The sequence below is a fragment of the Anopheles cruzii genome, chromosome 3, assembly GCF_943734635.1.
Source record: "Anopheles cruzii chromosome 3, idAnoCruzAS_RS32_06, whole genome shotgun sequence".
NCBI classification, from domain to species: Eukaryota; Metazoa; Arthropoda; class Insecta; order Diptera; family Culicidae; genus Anopheles; species Anopheles cruzii.
The window spans coordinates 20,054,954-20,075,420 of NC_069145.1; the positions used below are offsets into that span (position 1 = coordinate 20,054,954).

Genomic DNA, 20,467 nt, shown 5'->3' on the forward strand with positions numbered 1-20,467 from the left:
GGTTCCTGTTTCGTCCTTTCAGCCCACTTCAATCTCGAATGCTCTCCATCGCTCTCTCTCTCTCTCTCTCTTTGTTGCCTATTTCCTCTAGTCGGACGGGAAGTAGATTAACATCTTGAGAATATGCCGAGCACTTCCAAATGAACTCCTCCAGTTGCCTTCCGTAGTGTCACTTCAAAGGGCCGGACCATTTCTTTGGGCCGAACGGAGTTCCTGGAGCGATTGAAGCGAGTACCAACGGGCTATAGCCTGCGCAGTGTCCGTTACAGTGTCGGCCCAATCGTAACGGTTATCGTGCCACCTGAAGCCCAGCATGACCGATGCTAATCTTAATTGGAATTTCATTGTACAATATTTTATATTTACACTCCACAATTTTAAAGCTCTTCACCCGGTGTGTGGGCCAATGCCGCCGTTTGTCGTTTCTAGTTTCGCTAACACTATAAATCAACGATGCAAGTAAATTAATTATTCTATTTTGTATCGTGTGTTTTTTTCTCCGATTCCAAACCCGTAATGCAGCCCCGTAACATCGGGGAGCCGTCAATAAATCTTTCTTTTAATACCCCCATGACCGCTCCAGGCCCCCAACCGGGAGACATGTCCTGCCCTCGTGGAGCGCCGGCTAGCATATCGTATGGCTTTGGCCGGGGAAGCCGGGACACAAAATGAAACCATCCATTATTGATTATTGTCGGATTTGTGCTTTCTGCGTTCCCACTCTCCCGATTTAATCCGCCCCAGGCCAAAACCCTCCCCCAGATGCCGGAGAGTTTATTTATTAAATTTATTTATTTTTGCATTCCCTGCCGATTGTTTTCGTTGTTTCGGCGGTTTTTTCGTCCATCGCAAATACGCGAGCGAGCGAACGAACGAACGAGTTTTACTTTCGTTCAGCGTCCAATAATCTACGGTACAATCGACAGCGATCGATGTCCGGCCGGTCTCTGGAGTGTAAATATTGGTTCCGGCTATGTTTTAAATACCCATCACCATCGCCGATCCGTGGCCGTCGGACCTCCCCAGGGGGCAGCAACCACCATCCCCAGAGGACAGCAACCAACGGTCCCCGAGGAGCGGTTAAAACATCTGCACTCTGCGCTCGGCGGATGGTTCGCGTGTCGTGAAATGTGTGACAATTTGTTGGGCAATTTATTGCATTTTATGTTTATTCCATCATCCACACAAGAAGCATATGCAGCGTCCATTAGGTTGCGCCAGTGGCCAGAGCACAGTGCCGTTCTGCCGTACTGATTCGTCGTCGCATCCATTATCGCGCTTTTACACAATAAATAAATGGCAATGTGTAAATTGCTCGTTTAATTAAATCTTGCCACGCGATTCCGGAGTATGGTTTTCGGTGAAAGATGCACTCGTGGATGCGTTCCACCAGATTTTCGAATCATACCTTTCCCCGGTATGCATTTTAGGGAACCCACACACCCACACGCACACACACGCGCGCGGGCGCCACGCTGCAATGAGGTTCTAATGAAAATGAATCCGTGGTTTGGTTGCGCTCACCGCGACTCAAACCCATTATTCGGATGAATTCGACGAGAATCTAGTCCGGGGCCAACCCGTTTCGAGGTCAGGTCCGGGTGTCAACGGTGGCAGCATAATTATGCTGCTGCTGTTGCTGCTGCTTTCGCGCCAATTGGCCACACGTTGACTCGAAATCCGCCAGCAAAGGGCGACAATTATGTCGGCGTGGTATACGCAGCTAACGACCGTTTTGGTAGTCGGCATGGGGCGCGCACCACCACGGTTTCCTGGTACGTTGGCTGGCGAACGCGACCTCCAGTGGATGTGTTTATTGCCGGGCTGCAGGACGAGCCGTGCGACCATTTTTCACTCTCTATCTCGCTCTGTGCGCGAACTTTATCCAAATATTGATTCACGCTGCGGATGCCAAACGGTGATGTGCGCCCGACACGCGCGACTAGCTGGTCACTAACTTTTTGGCGACTTATATGGAGAATTAAGAGACAATTTTCAATCGAAACTGTGGCGAGAGCCAATGCCAAATGCGTCACATTTAAGTCGCTTAGGAAAAGATTCAAAAATAGTTTCGAAACAAATTGAAGTCTAATTTCAAATTTTGCAGCAACTTGAACGCGTTCCGAAAATTACCAAAATAAAAGAGAGTGAGCTGAGCAGCTTTTCGAGTAAGAATTCGGCCAGCCAGTTTATTCGTCGTTCTCATCTGGTGGGCAGTTACATTTCATCACGTCGCTCAGATAAGATCGCTTATCGCATCGCTCAACAGTTAGCGACAATGGGTTTTAACACTTTAACAGATATCTTAACGACATGTTTAATGTTTTAAGTTTTAATCTTGTACAAGACGTCATTTATTATACGAGGTTTGTTCAAAAAGTATCGCGACTTTTCAATTTCCGCGGACAACGTATATCCGATTTTCAAAGTTTTTGTGGCGTTAGGTTGCTACACTTGTCAGTGACTTATGGTAGAAATTTCGGCCATTTTGAGTAATCAGTAAATTTTGGACAGCTGTTTTGCTTGGGCGTGTTTTGACTCATCGTCGATTTTGGTGTACGCCAAAACTCTAATTGACCACGAAGCGGTAATTTAAGTTTTGGAAACAGAAAAAGTCACAGGAGGCCAGATCTGGGGAATAAAGTGGCTTTGGCATCACTAGAGAGTAGTTTTGGCCAAAAATTCGCGCAGAAACAACGATGTGTTAGCAGTGTCGCAAAAGCCAATTTTTGTTTTTCCACAAATCCAGACGTTTGTGGTGGATTGCTTCGCGCAAATTGCACATAATTTTTAGGTAATATTCCTTATTGACCGTTCTACCCTTTGGCCACAACTCGTGATGAAACACGACCCTGCAATCGAAGAAAACTGCAAGCAAAACTGTTCGCAATCGATCAAAGTATGCTTTTCGACGTTCACATCTTCTCGGCCTACTGAGAAAAATTTGAAACACCGATAAGCAACGCTTTTGGTCTTAAAAGCTTCACCATAAGCCACAATCAACATTTCGATTGCGTCTGAGCTCTTAATTTCGTTTTTCATACAAAATTTGATAAAGATTCTTTGCCATCCATTTTTTGGAAGAGACAAAAATCGACGATGGGCCAAGACACGTGCACACTAAAAAAATGGTCAAAAATTGACTGATTTTTCAAAAAATTTCAACTTTTCACCAAAAAATCACTGACATGTGTAGCAATCCAACGCCACAAAAACATCGGAAATCGGATATACGTAGCCCGCGGAAATTGAAAAGTCGCGATACTTTTTGAACAAACCTCGTAACTGTAAATTAGTCATTAATCTCTAGTGCTTAGATGTACCAATTAAAATGCTGGTGTGTATTTTAATTACAATCTTCTTTTATTAATGCAATCTAAAACTCATTTCGGTGGCACATTCGCACAAATGGTAAGTACGTTGCCACGAGTGTGTCACCCCGTGGCCCCGCGGCAAACCTGTTGAACCGTAGCACGATCCTTGAAGCGCTTTACCGGGCGCGACCCTCTCCAATTAGACGTCGCTGCTGAACCGCGCAGAGGCCCGCTGCCGTGGGCCCGCCGTCGAATCGTCTGACCAACGGCCGGCTGTGCAGCAAATGTAAATTAAAACGAATCATCCCGGAGTGTGCGGCGGGCCGTTGCAAGGATAACGTACACAATCCCGAAGATACCGAGGTTGATAGCGCCCGGCTAATCCCGCGACGTGCTCCGCCGGTTTAATTATGCCTTCAGGCACGGGAACGTCGTGCCCGAACCTGGCGTGTTTTTCCGGTTCTGTGGGGAGCGCCCATTTTCGTCCGGCCAAATCTTCCGTGAGCGGCCCACGGCCCGATGCAGGATGCGACCGCTGGACGCAATTGAAGCGCTCCCGCGGGACACGTAAATGACTGTTAATGGCTGCCGGGTACCGGGGTGCTGCCAGCGTTGCCAGCTGCTCCCATTGCCAGCCAGCTGAGTCCGTGGGGGGTTTTTCTGTCCCCGACCGGTCCTTCGAAGTCTGCCAAGGTAGGGAGCATGGCCCCAGGCTTTCTGGCAACATCGAAGGGGGCCGCCCGATGTTGATTAGTTGCACGAAATACTCTCCCACTAATTGATACTTACCGGCGCAGCATGGCGCCACCGTCCACGGCTCAGCAAGGCTTTCGGGGCCACCTCGAGCCTAGAAGGGGTGGATTACTACGGTAAGTTATTACCATTCGTGCCCGACCCGGCCCGGCCAGGGTGATAAAAATGCTGACCACCCCTGTCTCGCCGCTGTAAGTGGGACTGCTTCGTCGACCTTAGGGAGATTTTTGTGACCGATCACCGAGTTTAAAACCACGCACATTAAGACGCAGGCTTCTGGGGACACCCGGAGTTCAGCCTCGAGTCCATTAATTTTCTAGTTTGACGTTTAAAGTGATCCCCTAAGCGCACATTTATTAGCCCCCCAACGGAAACCCGATGCTGTTTAAGGCTAATAGCACCTTACAAAGTGTGAAGAAACGTGTGCCTCATTATGCAATCTGACGAAAACCAATAATAATGGTAATTATTATTATAAAATAACGATCCTCACTAAGTATTCCATTACCAGCTACTATATGACCTTTTTAATTGATTGATTGACGGTTAAGTTCTTTCACAAAGGACGCCTATTGTTAAAGTTATTTTATAAATTTTATTTATTCATTGTTATTAGAACGGGCAGAGGTGTTTTGAGCACCAACTTACAGTTTTGAACTCAAGTTGATGCTCCTAACCAACGTCTTTCGTTTAAAAACCGATTAATCGGAGCAGCGAGACGGATAATCTACGGACGAGCCACGAATTACCATTATTTGGGCTGTATATAAATTATACAGCAGCTCATGATTCCAGCAATAATCGGCATACGACTATTAGTGATGTTTTTCAGTAAGATCCCTGAAGTACTGAAAAATTAGCCTATTCGATTAATTGTCTTAATTTGTGTTTACCCCAGTAACTATTCAATTCGCTCATATACAAATCCGCTTAGGAAATTTGACATTACGCTACAACCCACTAGGTGGCGCTGTTCAATATGCAGCTTGTAAGCAATTCTATTTATTAAGTTGTATACGGTATCATTTGAAATTCCGTCGTTTGCATCTTTCTAGAAATTCTTCTATTTTCCATATTGTTTTAAATGATTGTGTTGTTCGATAAATGATCCCGTGCCATTGTGGGAATACTTTTAATCTATTAAAGCATCAATCAATTCGTTAGTCTGACCAGACCCATGACATTTCTCACACGAAAGCTCCCATATTTCCAATTTTCCATCCAACTATTGTTTTCAAAGTTTTCTGGATGTTAGAAATGCAATAAGTTATTTTCACCAGATAAATAGTGCGTAGATAACTTCAACCAAAAGGTCTTTTCAATACAACCGGTCTTTTCAATTCCACTTTTGAAATTGCTAAGTAAATTCTAAGCTTGTAGGACAGCTGTTAAATTAGGTTTGAAATTCCATCGCAAAACCTCTCGTTACCAAGTCAACCGGAAGTGAAAGAATTCAACAAACACCACATGTTGAGCAAAGGCTTCCTAACCTAATTCCGAGCCACGTGTACCGGCACCATACCAACCCTGAATAACAAACAACAACAGGTGAAAACACACCTGTAGGAACCAGCACTGTTGCACTGTTTATTTATTGTTCCACCTGTGGCTTGCCGATTGTTAACAAACAAACCGACCTGTTGCGCGTATCCCCGGGAAATGATTGCTCCGGCAACCGTCACTCTGTCACCGTTTACCGGTTGTAAATAAAATCGGGTAATTTTCCACCAAAGTAGGCTCGCGTCGAGTGAGTTTGTGAAAAATCTTCAAGCAGCTCGCAACGGTTGCTCGTTTAATCCGTGTTCGAAACAATGCGAAGGACCAGAAAGGTAAAGCCGAAGGTGAAGCGCCACATCGAGGATGTCCCGTTCTTCAAATTCACTCACGGCAAGGACGAACTTCCGCTGGATCCGGCCCGGTCGTTCATAGAGGAGCAAATCGGTAGGGGCATTGCACTCCACGCCATATCGGATCAGAGTCTACTATGATGCGTTTCTTCGCAGGCAAAATCCATTCCACCAAATCGGACTGCTTCTGCAAGGACTACAGCCTCTACCGCTGTCCTCGGGGCGATGGAAACGAACTGCCGGACCTTTTGCCACCTGCGAAGTCCACCCCGTTACGATCGGCAGCCACTTTTCGAGCGTCCACGTCGAAAGTGGACCGCGTTTCCCGCGAGACATCGGTTCCCAGGACACTGGAGTCGACGATGAAGGATACGACGGATCGCATGATCGATATGTTCAAACGGTTCCGGCATCACACTTTTCACCACCTGGCCCTCACCAAACCGGTGCTCGCGGGCAACGAGTTCTTCCGGCGCTATGGACGCGGTGCGCAGGACGGACGTCGCAAGTTGCCGTCGCTGTGGAGAAAGAAGGCGCCGAAAAAATTCCACTTTGACGAATTCGCCTACCGTACGCCGGAAGAGAACGAGGAAGCTCTGCGCCGGATACAGAAGCACCTGGACAAGATGATTGCAAAGAGCATACGGGAGGCGGAGAAACGGCGGAAAGAGAAGGAGGAACAGGACCGGAAGCCACAGTTTGTAAGTAGTGGCACACATGTCGGCGGATGTACAGGACTCCATTCGCTCGTTTCTCGCTTCCAGTGTACCTCGTCGTTCAAGAGCAAGCTCGTGTACCAGCCCAAAATCAAAAGGAAAAGGCTTTCCAACGAGCAGTACCTCAAAAAGCTGAAAGAATCCGAAAGCATGTAAGAACCGCCAACAGTTAGTACGCCTGAATCTTGGACAACATCATAATACGACATTCTATCCTAGGAAGCTTAAGTATCTGCAGGCACTGCTGCCAGTTCACCCTGATGAGCAGAAGCAGAACATACTGGATCGCTACGAGCGCAACTTTCACCGGGCCATGGACAGTTTCGACGAGGCGACAAAAAACCGTACCCTCAGCGTGCTCGACGAGCTGGACGTGCTTAGGATCGAACACTATCCGTCGCATCTGATCAAGAAGCTGCTGCCCCGCATCGATCGGAACACCGCGTACCTGAAGCAGGCGCACAGGTTCATTCTGGAGGAAGAGAAGCTCTGGCCCCACATCTACCCGGAGCTGATACTGATGGACTATCTGTTCGATCCCGACCATGGAGTGCAGCGCGATCAAGCCGTCTACTTCATGATTCTGTTGATGGACTTGCAGGAAGACTATCGCTACCATGTGAAGCGTGCCTTTCTGCGATTCATCCTGCGATCGGAGCCAGACCGGATCCAGCTGCAGTTGGTCACGGAACCACCGGAGTTTCCGGTCGCCACCATGATAGCCCCCGTGCCGTGGAAATGCTCGATCCAACTGGCCAAGAACCGGTTGGAAGAGGTGCTGATGACCAACCACCCGGTACTCCAAGCAATCAACATGCTGTGGCACAAGCTGTACGGAAACTTGCTGGTGGTCGATTCGGCCAAGTTCTACAACACGGACATTCCGATGCACGCGGACAAAATAACGGAAATGATTCACAACAGTTGTCGCATCACGAGAGATGTAATGGGTGGCTCCAAAGCGAGCGGGATCAGTTATTAATCATTCATATATTCTGGTTCCGTTCTTAGATTCTCATCAACGACTGGATGCCCCGGGTGGCGGATCTGGTGGACGTGATGCGAAAATACTGGAAGGATCTCGTTCCCCGCAACTCATCGCACGGTGGCCGGGGAACCATATTCTTCAACTGCATTCATGCGCTCACGTCCTACCATCTGCAGGAGCTGATCAAGAAGAGTCTCGATCATCTCGTCGAGGCGCTCGAGGTGTACCGCGAGGGTGACATCAAGCCAGGGGATGAACCGAAAGTGAAGCGGAAACCCTTCATGACCTTGACGGTGTCGGTCGTCGGCCAGCATCACACGGAGATTGAGAAGACGACCGAGAAGAGTGATCTCTCACTGTACCAGGTGGATGACGACGATCCGAGCATTTTGGGGTCCGAGTCGGATAATGTGCCCCTCACGACGTGCGACGAGCGGCGCACGTCGTTCATTGTCGAGAGCAGTGGCAAGATCATCATTTACCCGTACATGGAGGAGCTGCCCGATCTGTTCAAGAGCTACTTCGTGAAGATGCTGAAAGTGGGCTACAAGATCCCACGGTTGGAATACTACTTGACTCAGGACCCCAAGCAGCTCGGATATCTACACTTTATCCGCGAGGATAATGACGACATGGAAAAGCTTTACCAGCGCGTCAAGAGGATCGTCATCGCGAACCAGACTGGCCCGACGGTGTACCTGTACCCGATGTATGAGTACTACTTCCCGGTGCTAGCCAATAAGATGAAGCTGATCACGGAGGGTATCTTCTCGCAGCGCGACCTTCCACCGTTGGACATTTTCAAGGAGCTGGTGCAAAAGTTTACCGACCTGCTGAACGGCATCTACTACCTGCGCGACTTTATACCGCTGAACCTGTTTATGCTCGACAACAGCCGGCTCAACAAGGTGCTGGAGAAGCTGGTGAACGATTTGAAGAACTTTGTTATCAATTACTTCATCACGCTGAACCAGGTCGAAAATCGGAGGTAACGCCCTTGAGGATCGTTTAAAGTGGTTCCGTAACAGACTCTGAAATTCGTTGTTTTCCCTAACAGAATCTGTGACGAGTTTGAGGACATGTCACTGCACGCTGGCGAAAGACCGAAGGAGACACCGGAAGTGGTGGCACTTCAAAACTACCTTACGCACTGCCGCGAGGAGCGAATGTACCAGCTAACATCGGAAATTAAGCACGTGGCACAGCGGGTGATCTTTCTGCTCACTCACGCCATCCTCGATCGTAAGTGCCGATGGCCCATTTCTTAAGGTTTCCGCATTAGAAGCTCGTTTGCCTTTTCGCAGAGGAGGATATTAACCTTAACTCGCGATTGTTCCTGTGGCCGAAGGAGTTGGAGAAGGTGCTTGATCTTAGCGGGGCCCGATTGTCCGTGGTGCGGGAAAATTTGGAAACGTCGCTGCGCGAACGTCGGGTCAAGTTCGAACAGTATCTGATGACGGAGAAGAAAAAAATGGACCACTTCCGCACGCGAGAGATACGCGAGATGCTATCGCTCGATGATCTGCGCGAGAAAGTGGACACCGTGGACGGTTTGATGAAGATCCTGGAGGTAACGGAGTCGTGGCAGAGTGAGGCGGAACAGCGGATACACTACCTACCTTAACTTCCATTGCAGGATTGCAGCAGAGAGGCAAAGGAGATCAACGCGAACGAGAATCTCTTGCAGCTCGATCTGTCGTTCTTCCCGTCGCTGAACGAAATGATCGACAGAATGGGCCCAGTGGAGAAGCTGTGGCACACGGCGTACAAGTTCGACACTTGCCACGAGGTGTGGTACTTTGGGCCGTTCAAGGACCTGGATGCGGACGTCATTCGGAACGCGGTCGAAGAGATGTACCACGCGATCTCGGTGCTACTTAAAGAGCTCACCGGCAGCCCGCAGGCCAAGCGGGTGGCCGAGCAGATCCGGATGAAGGTGGAGAAGTTCAAGGTGTACCTCCCCATACTGGAGTCCATCTGCCGGCAAGGATTGTGCGGTCGGCACTGGAAGCAAATCTCGGAGGAGCTGGGCCAGGAGGTGAACCCGGCAGTGCACAATTCGCTGAGCCAGATGGTGGAAATCGATATTGTCAAGATTCAGCAGCGGCTGGAGGAAATCTCCAACGCGGCCGGCAAGGAGTACGAGCTGAACATTCAGCTCGTGCACATGCAGGACGAGTGGACCGACGTGATGTTTGTTTGCGTTCCGTACCGGGACAGCGATATGTACATACTGTCGTCCGTCGACGAAATACAGACCCTGCTCGACGATCACATTCTGAAGGCGCAGGCCATGCGCGGGTCACCGTACATCGCTGCCCTCGGCACGAAGGCAAACAACTGGGAGGATAAGCTGATCTCGATGCAAGACATTATCGACACCTGGCTGCAGGTGCAGGCGACCTGGATGTATCTCGAGCCCATCTTCAGCTCGGAAGACATCCTGCGCCAGATGCCGACCGAGGGTCGCCACTTCAAGGCCGTCGATCGAGTGTTCCGCAAGATCATGAAGCACACCACGGCCGACGCACACGTCATCCAGGCGACCGACTATCCCGAGCTGCTGAACACGCTCCGCAAAGCGTACACCGATCTGGAGGACATCCAGAAGGGCCTGAACATGTACCTGGAGAAGAAGCGGCTCTTCTTTGCGCGGTTCTTCTTCCTCTCGAACGACGAGCTGCTGGAGATCCTGTCCGAAACGAAGGACCCACTGCGGGTGCAGCCGCACTTGAAGAAGTGTTTCGAGGGAATCTACTCGTTGCAGTTCGATCCCCAGCAGGAGATCATCGCCATCATCTCCGCTGAACAGGAAGTGATACCCTGCGTGCGGAAGGTCAACCCAAACCTAGCCAACGTAAGTACCGTTCGATGAGGCTCGCGTGAATTTCTCAACCGCTCCGCTCCTTTTGCTTTGCAGGGTTTGGTGGAGAAATGGTTAAAGGAAGTGGAAACGGTCATGCTTGAAAGCGTGAAGGAACAGATCTGGCAGTCGTACGAAAGGTACCCCAATGACCCACGGAACGTTTGGGTGCTAAACTGGCCCGGCCAGGCCGTGCAGGTGGTGTCGTGTCTGAAGTGGACCGAAGAAGCGGAAGAAGCGATCAAGGGCGGACAGCTGCCGCAGTTTGCCGGCACCTGCACCGAGCAGATTCTGGAGCTGGTGGATCTCGTGCGAGGAAATCTCAGTGCGGGAGCTACGATCACGATCGAGGCCCTGATCGTGGTCGATGTGCACGCCCGGGACATTGTGAATCTGCTGGTGGAGAAGCGAGTCAGCGACGTCGGCGACTTTAACTGGTTCTCCCAGCTGCGCTACTACTGGCGCATCGACGATGAGGACAAGCAAAGCTACGTCGGCGTGAGCATGGTCACCACGGATCTGAAGTACGGTATGGAGTACCTTGGCAACACCGGACGGCTCGTCACGACTCCGCTCACCGACCGGTGCTTCCAGACGCTGATGGGTGCGTTCAAGCTGAACCTCGGTGGTGCCCCGGAAGGACCGGCCGGTACGGGTAAAACGGAAACCTGTAAGGACCTCGCGAAAGCCGTCGCCAAGAAGTGTGTCGTGTTCAACTGCTCCGACGGGCTGGACTACAAAGCGTTGGGCAAGTTCTTCAAGGGACTGGCCCAGTCCGGCTCGTGGGCCTGCTTCGACGAGTTCAACCGGATCGAGCTCGAAGTGTTGTCGGTCGTGGCACAGCAGATCCTCACCATTCAGCACGCCATCGCGCAGAAGGTGGTCAAGTTTGTGTTCGAAGATACGCACCTAAAGATCGACCCAACGTGCAACATTTTCATCACCATGAACCCCGGGTACGCCGGCCGTACGGAGCTGCCCGACAATCTGAAGGTGCTGTTCCGTACCGTCGCCATGATGGTGCCCGATTACGCCATGATCGGCGAGATCACACTCTACTCGAACGGGTTCGATAATGCCCGTGTGCTGGCCCAAAAGATCGTGCACACGTACAAGATATGCTCGGAGCAGTTGTCGTCCCAGTTCCACTACGATTACGGTATGCGAGCGGTCAAGTCGGTGCTGATGGCCGCCGGCACCCTACGGCGCGCTCAGCCACACCTCCCCGAAGATCAGATCGTTCTGCGTGCCATCATTGACATTAATTTGCCCAAGTTTCTCCAACAAGACATTCCACTGTTCGAGGGCATCTATCGGGATTTGTTCCCTGGCGTCAACCTGCCACCGGTCGGTACCTCCAGTCAGGCAGTTCGTGTTGTAGGCCTTTTTCAATAACCCCTTCATCCCTTTTTCGGTTTTGCAGCCGGCACGAGATGACATTGTACGCATTCTGCTGGTGAAACTCGTCAAACGGAAGCTCCAGCCGACCGCGTGGTACATCGACAAGATCATGCAGATCTACGAGATGCTTCTGGTGCGCCACGGACTCATGATTGTCGGCGAGTCGATGGGCGGCAAAACGACGGCCTACCAGGTGCTGGTGGAAACCCTGCGGGAGTTGCGTCTCGAGAAGGGCCCGCAGTGCGAAGAGCAGGGCGTGCAGTATCGGATCATCAACCCGAAGGCGATCTCGATGGGCCAGCTGTACGGCCGTTCGGACCCGGCGTCGCGCGAATGGTCGGATGGTGTGCTGGCCAACACGTTTCGCGAGATGGTCAACACGCTCAGCCCGGAACGGCAGTGGATTATTTTCGACGGACCAGTCGATGCGGTGTGGATCGAGAACCTGAACACGGTGCTCGACGACAACCGGAAGCTCTGCCTCATGTCGGGCGAGATCATTCAGATGACCAAACTGATGAACCTCGTGTTTGAGCCTACCGATCTTGAGCAAGCCTCTCCGGCCACCGTATCCAGGTAGTGTTTTGTAATGGTGTGTGCTAAAAGGCGCACTATTTAGATCCTCTTACTTCCGTTCCTATCCCAAAGATGCGGAATGATCTACATGGAACCACATCAGCTCGGCTGGATAGCGCTGCACAAGTCCTTCATCCTACTGCTGGAAGAGAAAGGAGTCTCCGAGATCAACATCGGTGTGTTCGAACAGCTGGTCGAATGGCTGATTCCTCCTTCGTTGAAGTTTTTGAAGACCGTCAAAACGGTGCTCCCAATTTCGGAGATGCAATGCTACTCGGTAAGTGCACCGACCAGCCCTCGTGCGATCCACAGAAAGTAACCGTTCCCTTCATTGCTCCCCCTTCTTGTAGATGTTTTCCAAGTTTTTCTCCATATTCTGCTCGCGCATACAAAACTACACCCAAGCGCAGTTCCAGCAGACGTTCCTGTTCTGCTACGCCTGGGGTTACTTCTCGACCGTGACGAACGAGGGCCGCAAAATGATCGACCCACTGCTGCGCAAGATCCTGTACGGGGCCAACGAGGAGCACCCGAAGCCGAAGCACTTTTCGCTCAACCGCGGCCAGATGTACCCGGAAAAGATGAACTTCATGGACTATCGGTACGACGAGCACGAGAACTGGTGGCCCTGGCAAACGACGGAAGAGCTCGCGCTGCCGGAGTCGTGCATCGTGTCGGAACTGATGATACCGACCAAGGAGACGGGCTCGATCCTGTACTGGACCAACCTGTGCGTACGGAACGGCATCCCAATACTGCTGGCCGGACCAACGGGCACCGGCAAGAGTGCCACCATCGGCAACTACATCCGCGAGCTGCCGAAGGCAAAGTTCATCTCGAACATCATCAACTGCTCCGCTCGCAGTACTGCCGCCCAGGTGCAGGACACGATCATGGCCAAGCTTGATCGGCGGCGCAAAGGTGTGTACGGGCCACCGGTCGGTAAGGAGTGTGTCAACTTCATCGACGATCTGGCGATGCCGGCCAGGGACGATTACGGATCGCAGCCACCGCTGGAACTGGTGCGCACCTGGCTCGATCATCGTGTTTGGTCCGATCTGCGCGACACGTCCAAGATCGAGCTAATCGATCTGCTGCTCATTGCGGCGATGGGCCCGATCGGAGGCAGCAACTACATTCCGCAGCGCCTGTACCGCCACATGTTTGTCATTTCGATCGACTCCTTCGAGGACACGACCCTACTGCGCATCTTCTCCTCCATCGGCGATTGGCACTTTGCGAAGGGATTCCCCGAACCGGTGGCGCGCCTAAGCAAACTGCTCAGCCAAGCATCGATCGCCGTGTACCGCGGGGCGATCGAGAGCTTCCTGCCAACTCCGGCCAAGTCACACTACCTGTTCTCGTTGCGTGACGTGTCGCGCGTCTACCAGGGCATTGTCCTGCTGCCCTCGAAGAAGTTGCCCGATCCGGAAAAGCTCGTCCGCCTTTGGGTGCACGAAACGTACCGCGTGTTCTACGATCGACTGATCGACGACGCCGACAAGCTGCAGCTGTTGCGATTGGTCGAGGATGCCTCCGTGACGCACCTCCGCATGAAGCTCGAGCAAGCGTTCGGTGAGCGGTTGGAAGCGGGCGAACGGGTTACGGACAAACACATCCGCGATCTCCTGTTCGGCAACTACATGGAACCGGCGGCCGTCACGAGGATGTACGACGAGGTCGAAAGCTGGGACCAGCTGGAGAAGAACATCAACTTCTATCTGTCGGAGTACAACGAGCGCTCGAAATCGCCGATGAACCTGGTGCTGTTCCGGTTTGCGATCGAGCACATCTCGCGCGTATCGCGCGTGCTGCAAATGCCCCGCGGACACCTACTGTTGGTCGGACTGGGAGGTTCCGGGCGCCGGAGTGCCGTCAAGCTTGCCTCCAGCATGAGTGACTCGGCGCGGGTCTTTCAGGTGGAAGTGACCCGCAGCTACACGCACACCGAGTGGCGCGAGGACATGAAGAAGCTACTGATGAGCGCGGGCTGCGAAGGAAAGCGCGTAGTGTTCCTGTTCAACGACTCGCAGGCCAAAGAGGAAGCGTTCGTGGAGGACATCAACTCGCTGCTCAACACCGCCGATCTGCCGAACTTGTTCCAGGCCGAGGAAAAAGCGGTTATCCTGGAGCAGATGCAAACCATTGTGCAGGCCACCAACAAGCCGATCGATCTGACGGCCCTATCGCTCTACAATTTCTTCGTCGAGCGCGTCCGAGAAAACCTGCACATCGCGCTAGCCTTCTCGCCGATCGGGGATTCGTTCAAGAAACGGCTGCGAATCTATCCGTCGCTCATCAACTGCTGCACCATCGACTGGTACTCGGCCTGGCCGGACGACGCCCTGCAGAAGGTGGCCGAGTTCTTCATCCGCTCGATGGATCTGGTCAGCAGCCAGGAGCGTCTGATGTCGCGCGACTCGTTGAGCATTGACGTGGCGTCGGCCGACACGCCACCGATGGACGAGAAGGACCAGAAGACGCGTCGGCTCTCGAAGCTCGAGCACAAACTGATCGACATCGTGCTGGTGTTCAACGAGAGTGTCGTCGAGAACTCGCACCGCTTTTTCCTCGAGCAAGGCCGCCGCAACTACGTGACGCCAACGTCCTACCTGCAGATGCTGCGCTCGTTTAAGGAACTGTACCGGAAGAAGTACTCGGAAACGATCACGCAACGTGACCGCTACACGACGGGTCTGGAGAAGCTGGACTTTGCCGCCGGTCAGGTGTCGGTCATGCAGGACCAACTGAAGGACCTACAGCCCCAGCTGAAGCAAACCTCGGACGAGACGGAGAAAATCATGGTCAACATTGAGCGGGAAACGGCCGAAGCGGAAAAAAAGAAGGAAATTGTCGGTGCCGATGAAACGGCCGCCAACGAGGCGGCGGCTTCGGCTCAGGCGATCAAGGATGACTGCGAAAGTGATCTGCAGGAAGCGGTGCCAGCCCTAGAGGCAGCCCTGGCAGCGCTCGATACGCTGAAACCGGCCGACATTACGGTGGTGAAGTCGATGAAAAATCCTCCACCGGGCGTCAAGCTCGTGCTGGAGGCAGTCTGCGTCATTCGAGGGATTAAAGCGGACCGAAAGCCGGATCCAAGTAGGGCTCGATGCAGAATGCCGGTCGCCCCATTCCTAACATGTTGTCTTCCTTGCAGATGGCCACCTTGTGGAGGATTACTGGGGACCATCGCAGAAGATGCTCGGTGACCTGAAGTTCCTGGACAGTTTAAAGACGTTCGACAAGGACAACATTCCCATCCCGGTGATGAAGAAGATTCGTGATGGGTAATTATAGGCGCACGGTCTCTTTGAAACAAACCATTAACCACAACACTTCCCCCCTCCCCCTGACAGCTACATAGCCGATCGTGAGTTTGTGCCGGAAAAGATCAAAAACATATCGATGGCGTGCGAGGGCCTGTGTCGGTGGGTGCGCGCAATGGAGATCTACGATCGGGTGGCGAAGATTGTGGCCCCAAAAAAGATCGCCCTTGCCGAGGCGGAAGCCGAGCTGGCCATGCAGATGGAGAAGCTAAACTCGAAGCGCGCCGAACTGCAGGAAATCCTCGACAAGCTGCAGAAGCTGAACGACTTTTTTGCCGAGAAATCGCGCGAAAAGAAGCGGCTCGAGGACGAGATCGACAGCTGCGAGAAGAAGCTGATCCGGGCGGAACAGTTGATCGGGGGGCTCGGTGGTGAGAAGCGTCGCTGGTCCGAATGTGCCACCAACCTGCACCAATCGCTCAGCAACGTGGTGGGCGATGTGCTGCTGGCGGCCGGCTGCGTCGCCTATCTCGGCTGCTTCTCGACCGAGTTCCGGTCGACGATCGTGCAAAAGTGGAACACGGATGCGCTGGCGTTGAGCATTCCCTGCACGGAGAACTTTTCCTTGCTGGCCACCCTGGGTAACGCGCTGGAAATTCGTAGCTGGTCCAACTGGGGCTTACCAACGGACGACTTTTCGGTCGAGAATGGGATCATCGTGAAGCACGCGCGCCGCTGGCCACTGATGATCGATCCCGAGGGGCAGGCGAACAAGTGGGTGAAGAACATGGAGAAGGCCAACAGCCTCAAGATCATCCAGCAAACGGAGGCCAACTACATGCGTGTGGTCGAGACCGCCATCATCAACGGGTGTCCGGTGCTGCTGGAGAACGTGGGCGAAACCATCGACTCCGGGTTCGACACGATCCTGGAGAAGAACATCATCCTGCTGAAGGGATCGTACTGCATCAAGTTCGGTGACGCGATGATCGAGTACAACGATAACTTTAGGTTCTACATCACGACGAACCTGCGCAACCCGCACTATCTGCCCGAAACGGCCGTCATGGTGACGCTGATGAACTTCATGATCACCGAGCAGGGTCTCCGGTCGCAGCTGCTCGGTACGGTCATCATCCAGGAGCGACCGGATCTGCAGGAGAAGAAAGAATCGCTCATCATCGAGTCGGCCCAGAACCAGGAGGCGCTCTACAATGCGGAGGCCAAAATCCTGCAGGTCCTGTCGACGGCCGAAGGTAACATTCTGGACGATGAGAACGCAATCGACATCCTTACCTCGAGCAAGGAGCTCTCGGAGGAGATCCAGGCCAAGCAGTTGGTGGCCGTGGCGACCGAGGCGGAAATCGATGCTGCCCGCCAGCAGTACATTCCGGTCGCCCGCCACTCGGCGGTGATCTTCTTCTGCACGGCCGAGCTGGCCAACATCGATCCGATGTACCAGTTCAATCTGGCCTGGTTCCTGAACATTTTCGTCCAAGCCATCATCAAGTCACCGAAGTCGGACGACTTAGACCAGCGGCTCCAGCACCTGATCGACTACTTTACGCTGGCCATCTACAACAACGTATGTCGGTCGCTGTTCGAGAAGGATAAACTGATGTTTTCGTTCGTGCTGTGCATTGGCATCTTGCGGGGCCGCGGAGAAATCAGTGACGCAGAGCTTTCGTTCCTCCTCAGCGGGGGACTGGCGTTGGATAATCCGCTTCCCAATCCGGCACCCCAGTGGCTGACGGACCGGGCCTGGACGGAAGCGGTACGTGCGGCAGTGCTTCCCTCACTCAAGGAGCTACCCAAGGCATTGGCCCAACAACCGGCACTGTGGCAAGCGTACAACGACCTAAGCGATCCGGATACCCAACCACTGCCGGAACCGTTCGAACAGCAGAGTAGCCTCGCTAAGCTGATCGTACTGAAGATCCTCCGGCCCGATAAACTGGTGCCGGGCTTGCAGCGCTTCATCGTGCAAAAGATTGGCCAAATGTACGTCGAGCCGCCACAGTTCGATTTGGAAACTTCCTACCACGATAGCTCCCCGCGAACGCCGCTCATCTTTATGCTCTCCCCGGGCATCGACCCGGTGGACATCATACTGAGCTTCGCGAATCACCACTACATGGGTGACGACTGTCGTGTCATCTCGTTAGGCCAGGGCCAAGGCCCAAAGGCAACGCGCACCATTCTCGATGCGATCAAGCTCGGGTACTGGGTGATCCTGCAGAACTGTCACGTGGCCGAGTCGTACATGGACGAGCTGGAGAAGCTCTGCACGGACTCCGGCCTGTACGAGGCCGTCCACCCGAAGTATCGCCTCTGGTGCACGTCCTACCCGTGTAAGCGGTTCCCCGTTTCGATCCTCCAAAACAGTGTCAAAATGACGAACGAGGCCCCGAAAGGGTTGAAGAACAACATGGCGCGCATCTTCTCGACGGACCCGCTAGCCAACAGTGCGTTCTACTCGCACGCCTTCGACGGGCAGGATCTGGCCAGGGTATGGTTGCGGGGAGTGTTTTCGCTCGTCTTTTTTCACGCCGTGGTGCAGGAGCGCTGTAAATTCGGGCCCATCGGGTGGAACGTTGCGTACGAGTTTAACGAGTCCGACCTCAAGTAAGGCTTCGGTAGGGTCTTCCAAGAGAATTAAGACTAACCACACTTGACCCTTTGACCCCTAGAATTTCTCTGATGCAGCTCAAGATGTTTATCAATCAGTATCAGCTGATACCGTTCGAGGGACACATCTATCTGACGGGCGAGTGCAACTACGGAGGGCGCGTAACAGACGACAAGGATCGTCGCCTGCTGATGGCGCTCCTCGACCGCGTCTACAACCAACGTACGATCGATGAGGAGCAGTTTCCGCTCACGGAGTCGGGCCGGTACGCCGTGCCTGCGATGCCCACCAAGCACCACGCGTTGGCCTACATTTCCACCCTACCCGCGATCGCTCACCCCGAAGTGTTTGGATTACACGAAAATGCGGACATTACACGCAACATCGAGGAAACCTCGTCGGTAAGGTCCACACGACTGCGCTTCACGTTTCACGATCAATGTAGCAGCTTGTACGCTCTTGTAGCTTCTCGAACGCGTGCTGCTCACCCAGACACAGCTTTTCGCCGGGATGGCCACGACCGATGCGGACCAGAAGGAGGACCCGGTGTTGCTGCTGTGCGCCGAAATCTCCAGCAAGCTACCGGACCTGTTCGACGTGGACGCCGCGGCCGAACTGTTCCCGATCGAGTACGAAAACTCCATGAACACGGTGCTGCGCCAGGAGCTGAGTCGGTTCAATCGGTTGCTGCAGTACATCCGGTGCAGTCTGGTCGATGTGCAGCGTGCAATCCGGGGGCAGATCAGCATGATACCGGAGCTGGAGAGCGTTTACCGGGCGATGAAGGTGTCGCGCGTGCCGAAAGCGTGGCTCTCGAAGAGCTATCCCACGCTGAAGCCACTCGGTGGTTACGTGAACGATTTCGTGCAGCGGTTGGCCTTCTTCCAGCGCTGGCTTGACGAGGGCGAACCGAACGTGTACTGGATGAGCGGGTTCTACTTCACGCAGTCCTTCCTGACCGGCATCATGCAGAACCATTCGCGCAAGTTCAAGCTACGCATCGACGATCTGGTGATGGAGTTTGATGTCACGCGCTTCGAATCGGAACAAGCGGTCAAAGATTCACCCGAAGTGGCCACGTTCGTTAGGGTGAGTCCTAGTGTGTGCGTAATGGTTTTTTAATATTACTGCTGAGAGGTTAGTATGAAGGAATTTGCTAGATTGTACATTGGCCCCAAAGTATTGTCCATGCTTATTCCCGCGTATCCAGTGTAGTCCGTCTAGTGTTTGGATTCCGAGTTTTTATTATTTACTAAAGCATGACTGATAACATGATAACATGACCGCATTAGGGTCTGGCTCTAATAATCACTAATCACCCCCTAATTAACGTTATACTCTAACGCTGCGTAACCAAAGGACAAACGATGTCACAACGTCGACTACGTGCTGTTCGACGTAAGTATGTGCCCGAGCGATTCCGGTTTGAAACTGAGATACCAATTTAAATCTGACCATCAGATGCCAAGACCGATTTTCTGTCCAGGAAACAAAATTCCGAATTCCCACTAACTGCTTCCTCTTCGACGGTTTCTTAGGGCCTCTTTCTGGAAGGTGGTCGGTGGAACCGCGAAACGGAACACCTTGATGAACCACTGTCACGCGTTCTCTACGATACACTGCCAATCGTCTCCATGACGCCAACGCTAAAGACGGAGAAGAATGGCCGGCAAAGGCTGCGGTACGATTGCCCAATCTACAAAACGAGCGAAAGGCGAGGCGTACTGTCCACCACCGGCCATTCAACCAACTTTGTCATGTTTTTGGAGCTCGATACCAAGCAGCCACCGGAACACTGGGTCCTCCGAGGGACCGCTTGCCTATGCCAGTTGGACGATTGAAGGCCAATCGGTGGAGATTATGATGAGCTTTTGAGCCACACCTTTACCGTAGTTTATTAGACTTATATCGGAATCAGTGTTTTTGGGAGTGTGTTTTTTTTTATAGAATCTTGTGCGATGTTTTTGGACTAAACCATCAGTTAATAAACGATTTCGTAGGTGATGCCCGTATGTGTTCAACGGAAACCAATACTTGGAACTCTCCGCTATCTTATCACGAATCCGCTTCTTGGCGAACAACGCCCCGTTAAACGGCACGCAGAACTCCGTTAG

General features: G+C 52.7%; 1 protein-coding gene across 1 annotated transcript; it reads left to right on the forward strand.

Annotated features, from left to right (window-relative positions):
- The first annotated feature begins 5,878 nt into the window (after positions 1-5,878).
- On the forward strand, positions 5,879-20,194 carry LOC128272781 (dynein axonemal heavy chain 3). Its single transcript, XM_053010654.1, has 17 exons — positions 5,879-6,008; positions 6,071-6,615; positions 6,679-6,782; positions 6,850-7,573; positions 7,642-8,606; positions 8,676-8,860; positions 8,923-9,188; positions 9,255-10,475; positions 10,539-11,828; positions 11,905-12,458; positions 12,531-12,735; positions 12,809-15,557; positions 15,616-15,745; positions 15,815-18,349; positions 18,415-18,754; positions 18,819-19,442; positions 19,892-20,194. The coding sequence occupies exons 1-17, from the start codon at positions 5,879-5,881 to the stop codon at positions 20,192-20,194; spliced, it is 12,870 nt and encodes a 4,289-aa protein (XP_052866614.1).
- Positions 20,195-20,467: the final 273 nt, after the last annotated feature.

Bases quoted from the DNA above. Each gene is read 5' to 3' on its own strand.
- LOC128272781 (XM_053010654.1), top strand. From the start codon at position 5,879: ATGCGAAGGACCAGAAAGGTAAAGCCGAAGGTGAAGCGCCACATCGAG. The intron at 10,476-10,538 runs GTAAGTACCGTT...TTTGCTTTGCAG, and splicing joins TCAACCCAAACCTAGCCAAC to GGTTTGGTGGAGAAATGGTT. The intron at 15,746-15,814 runs GTAATTATAGGC...TCCCCCTGACAG, and splicing joins ATGAAGAAGATTCGTGATGG to CTACATAGCCGATCGTGAGT.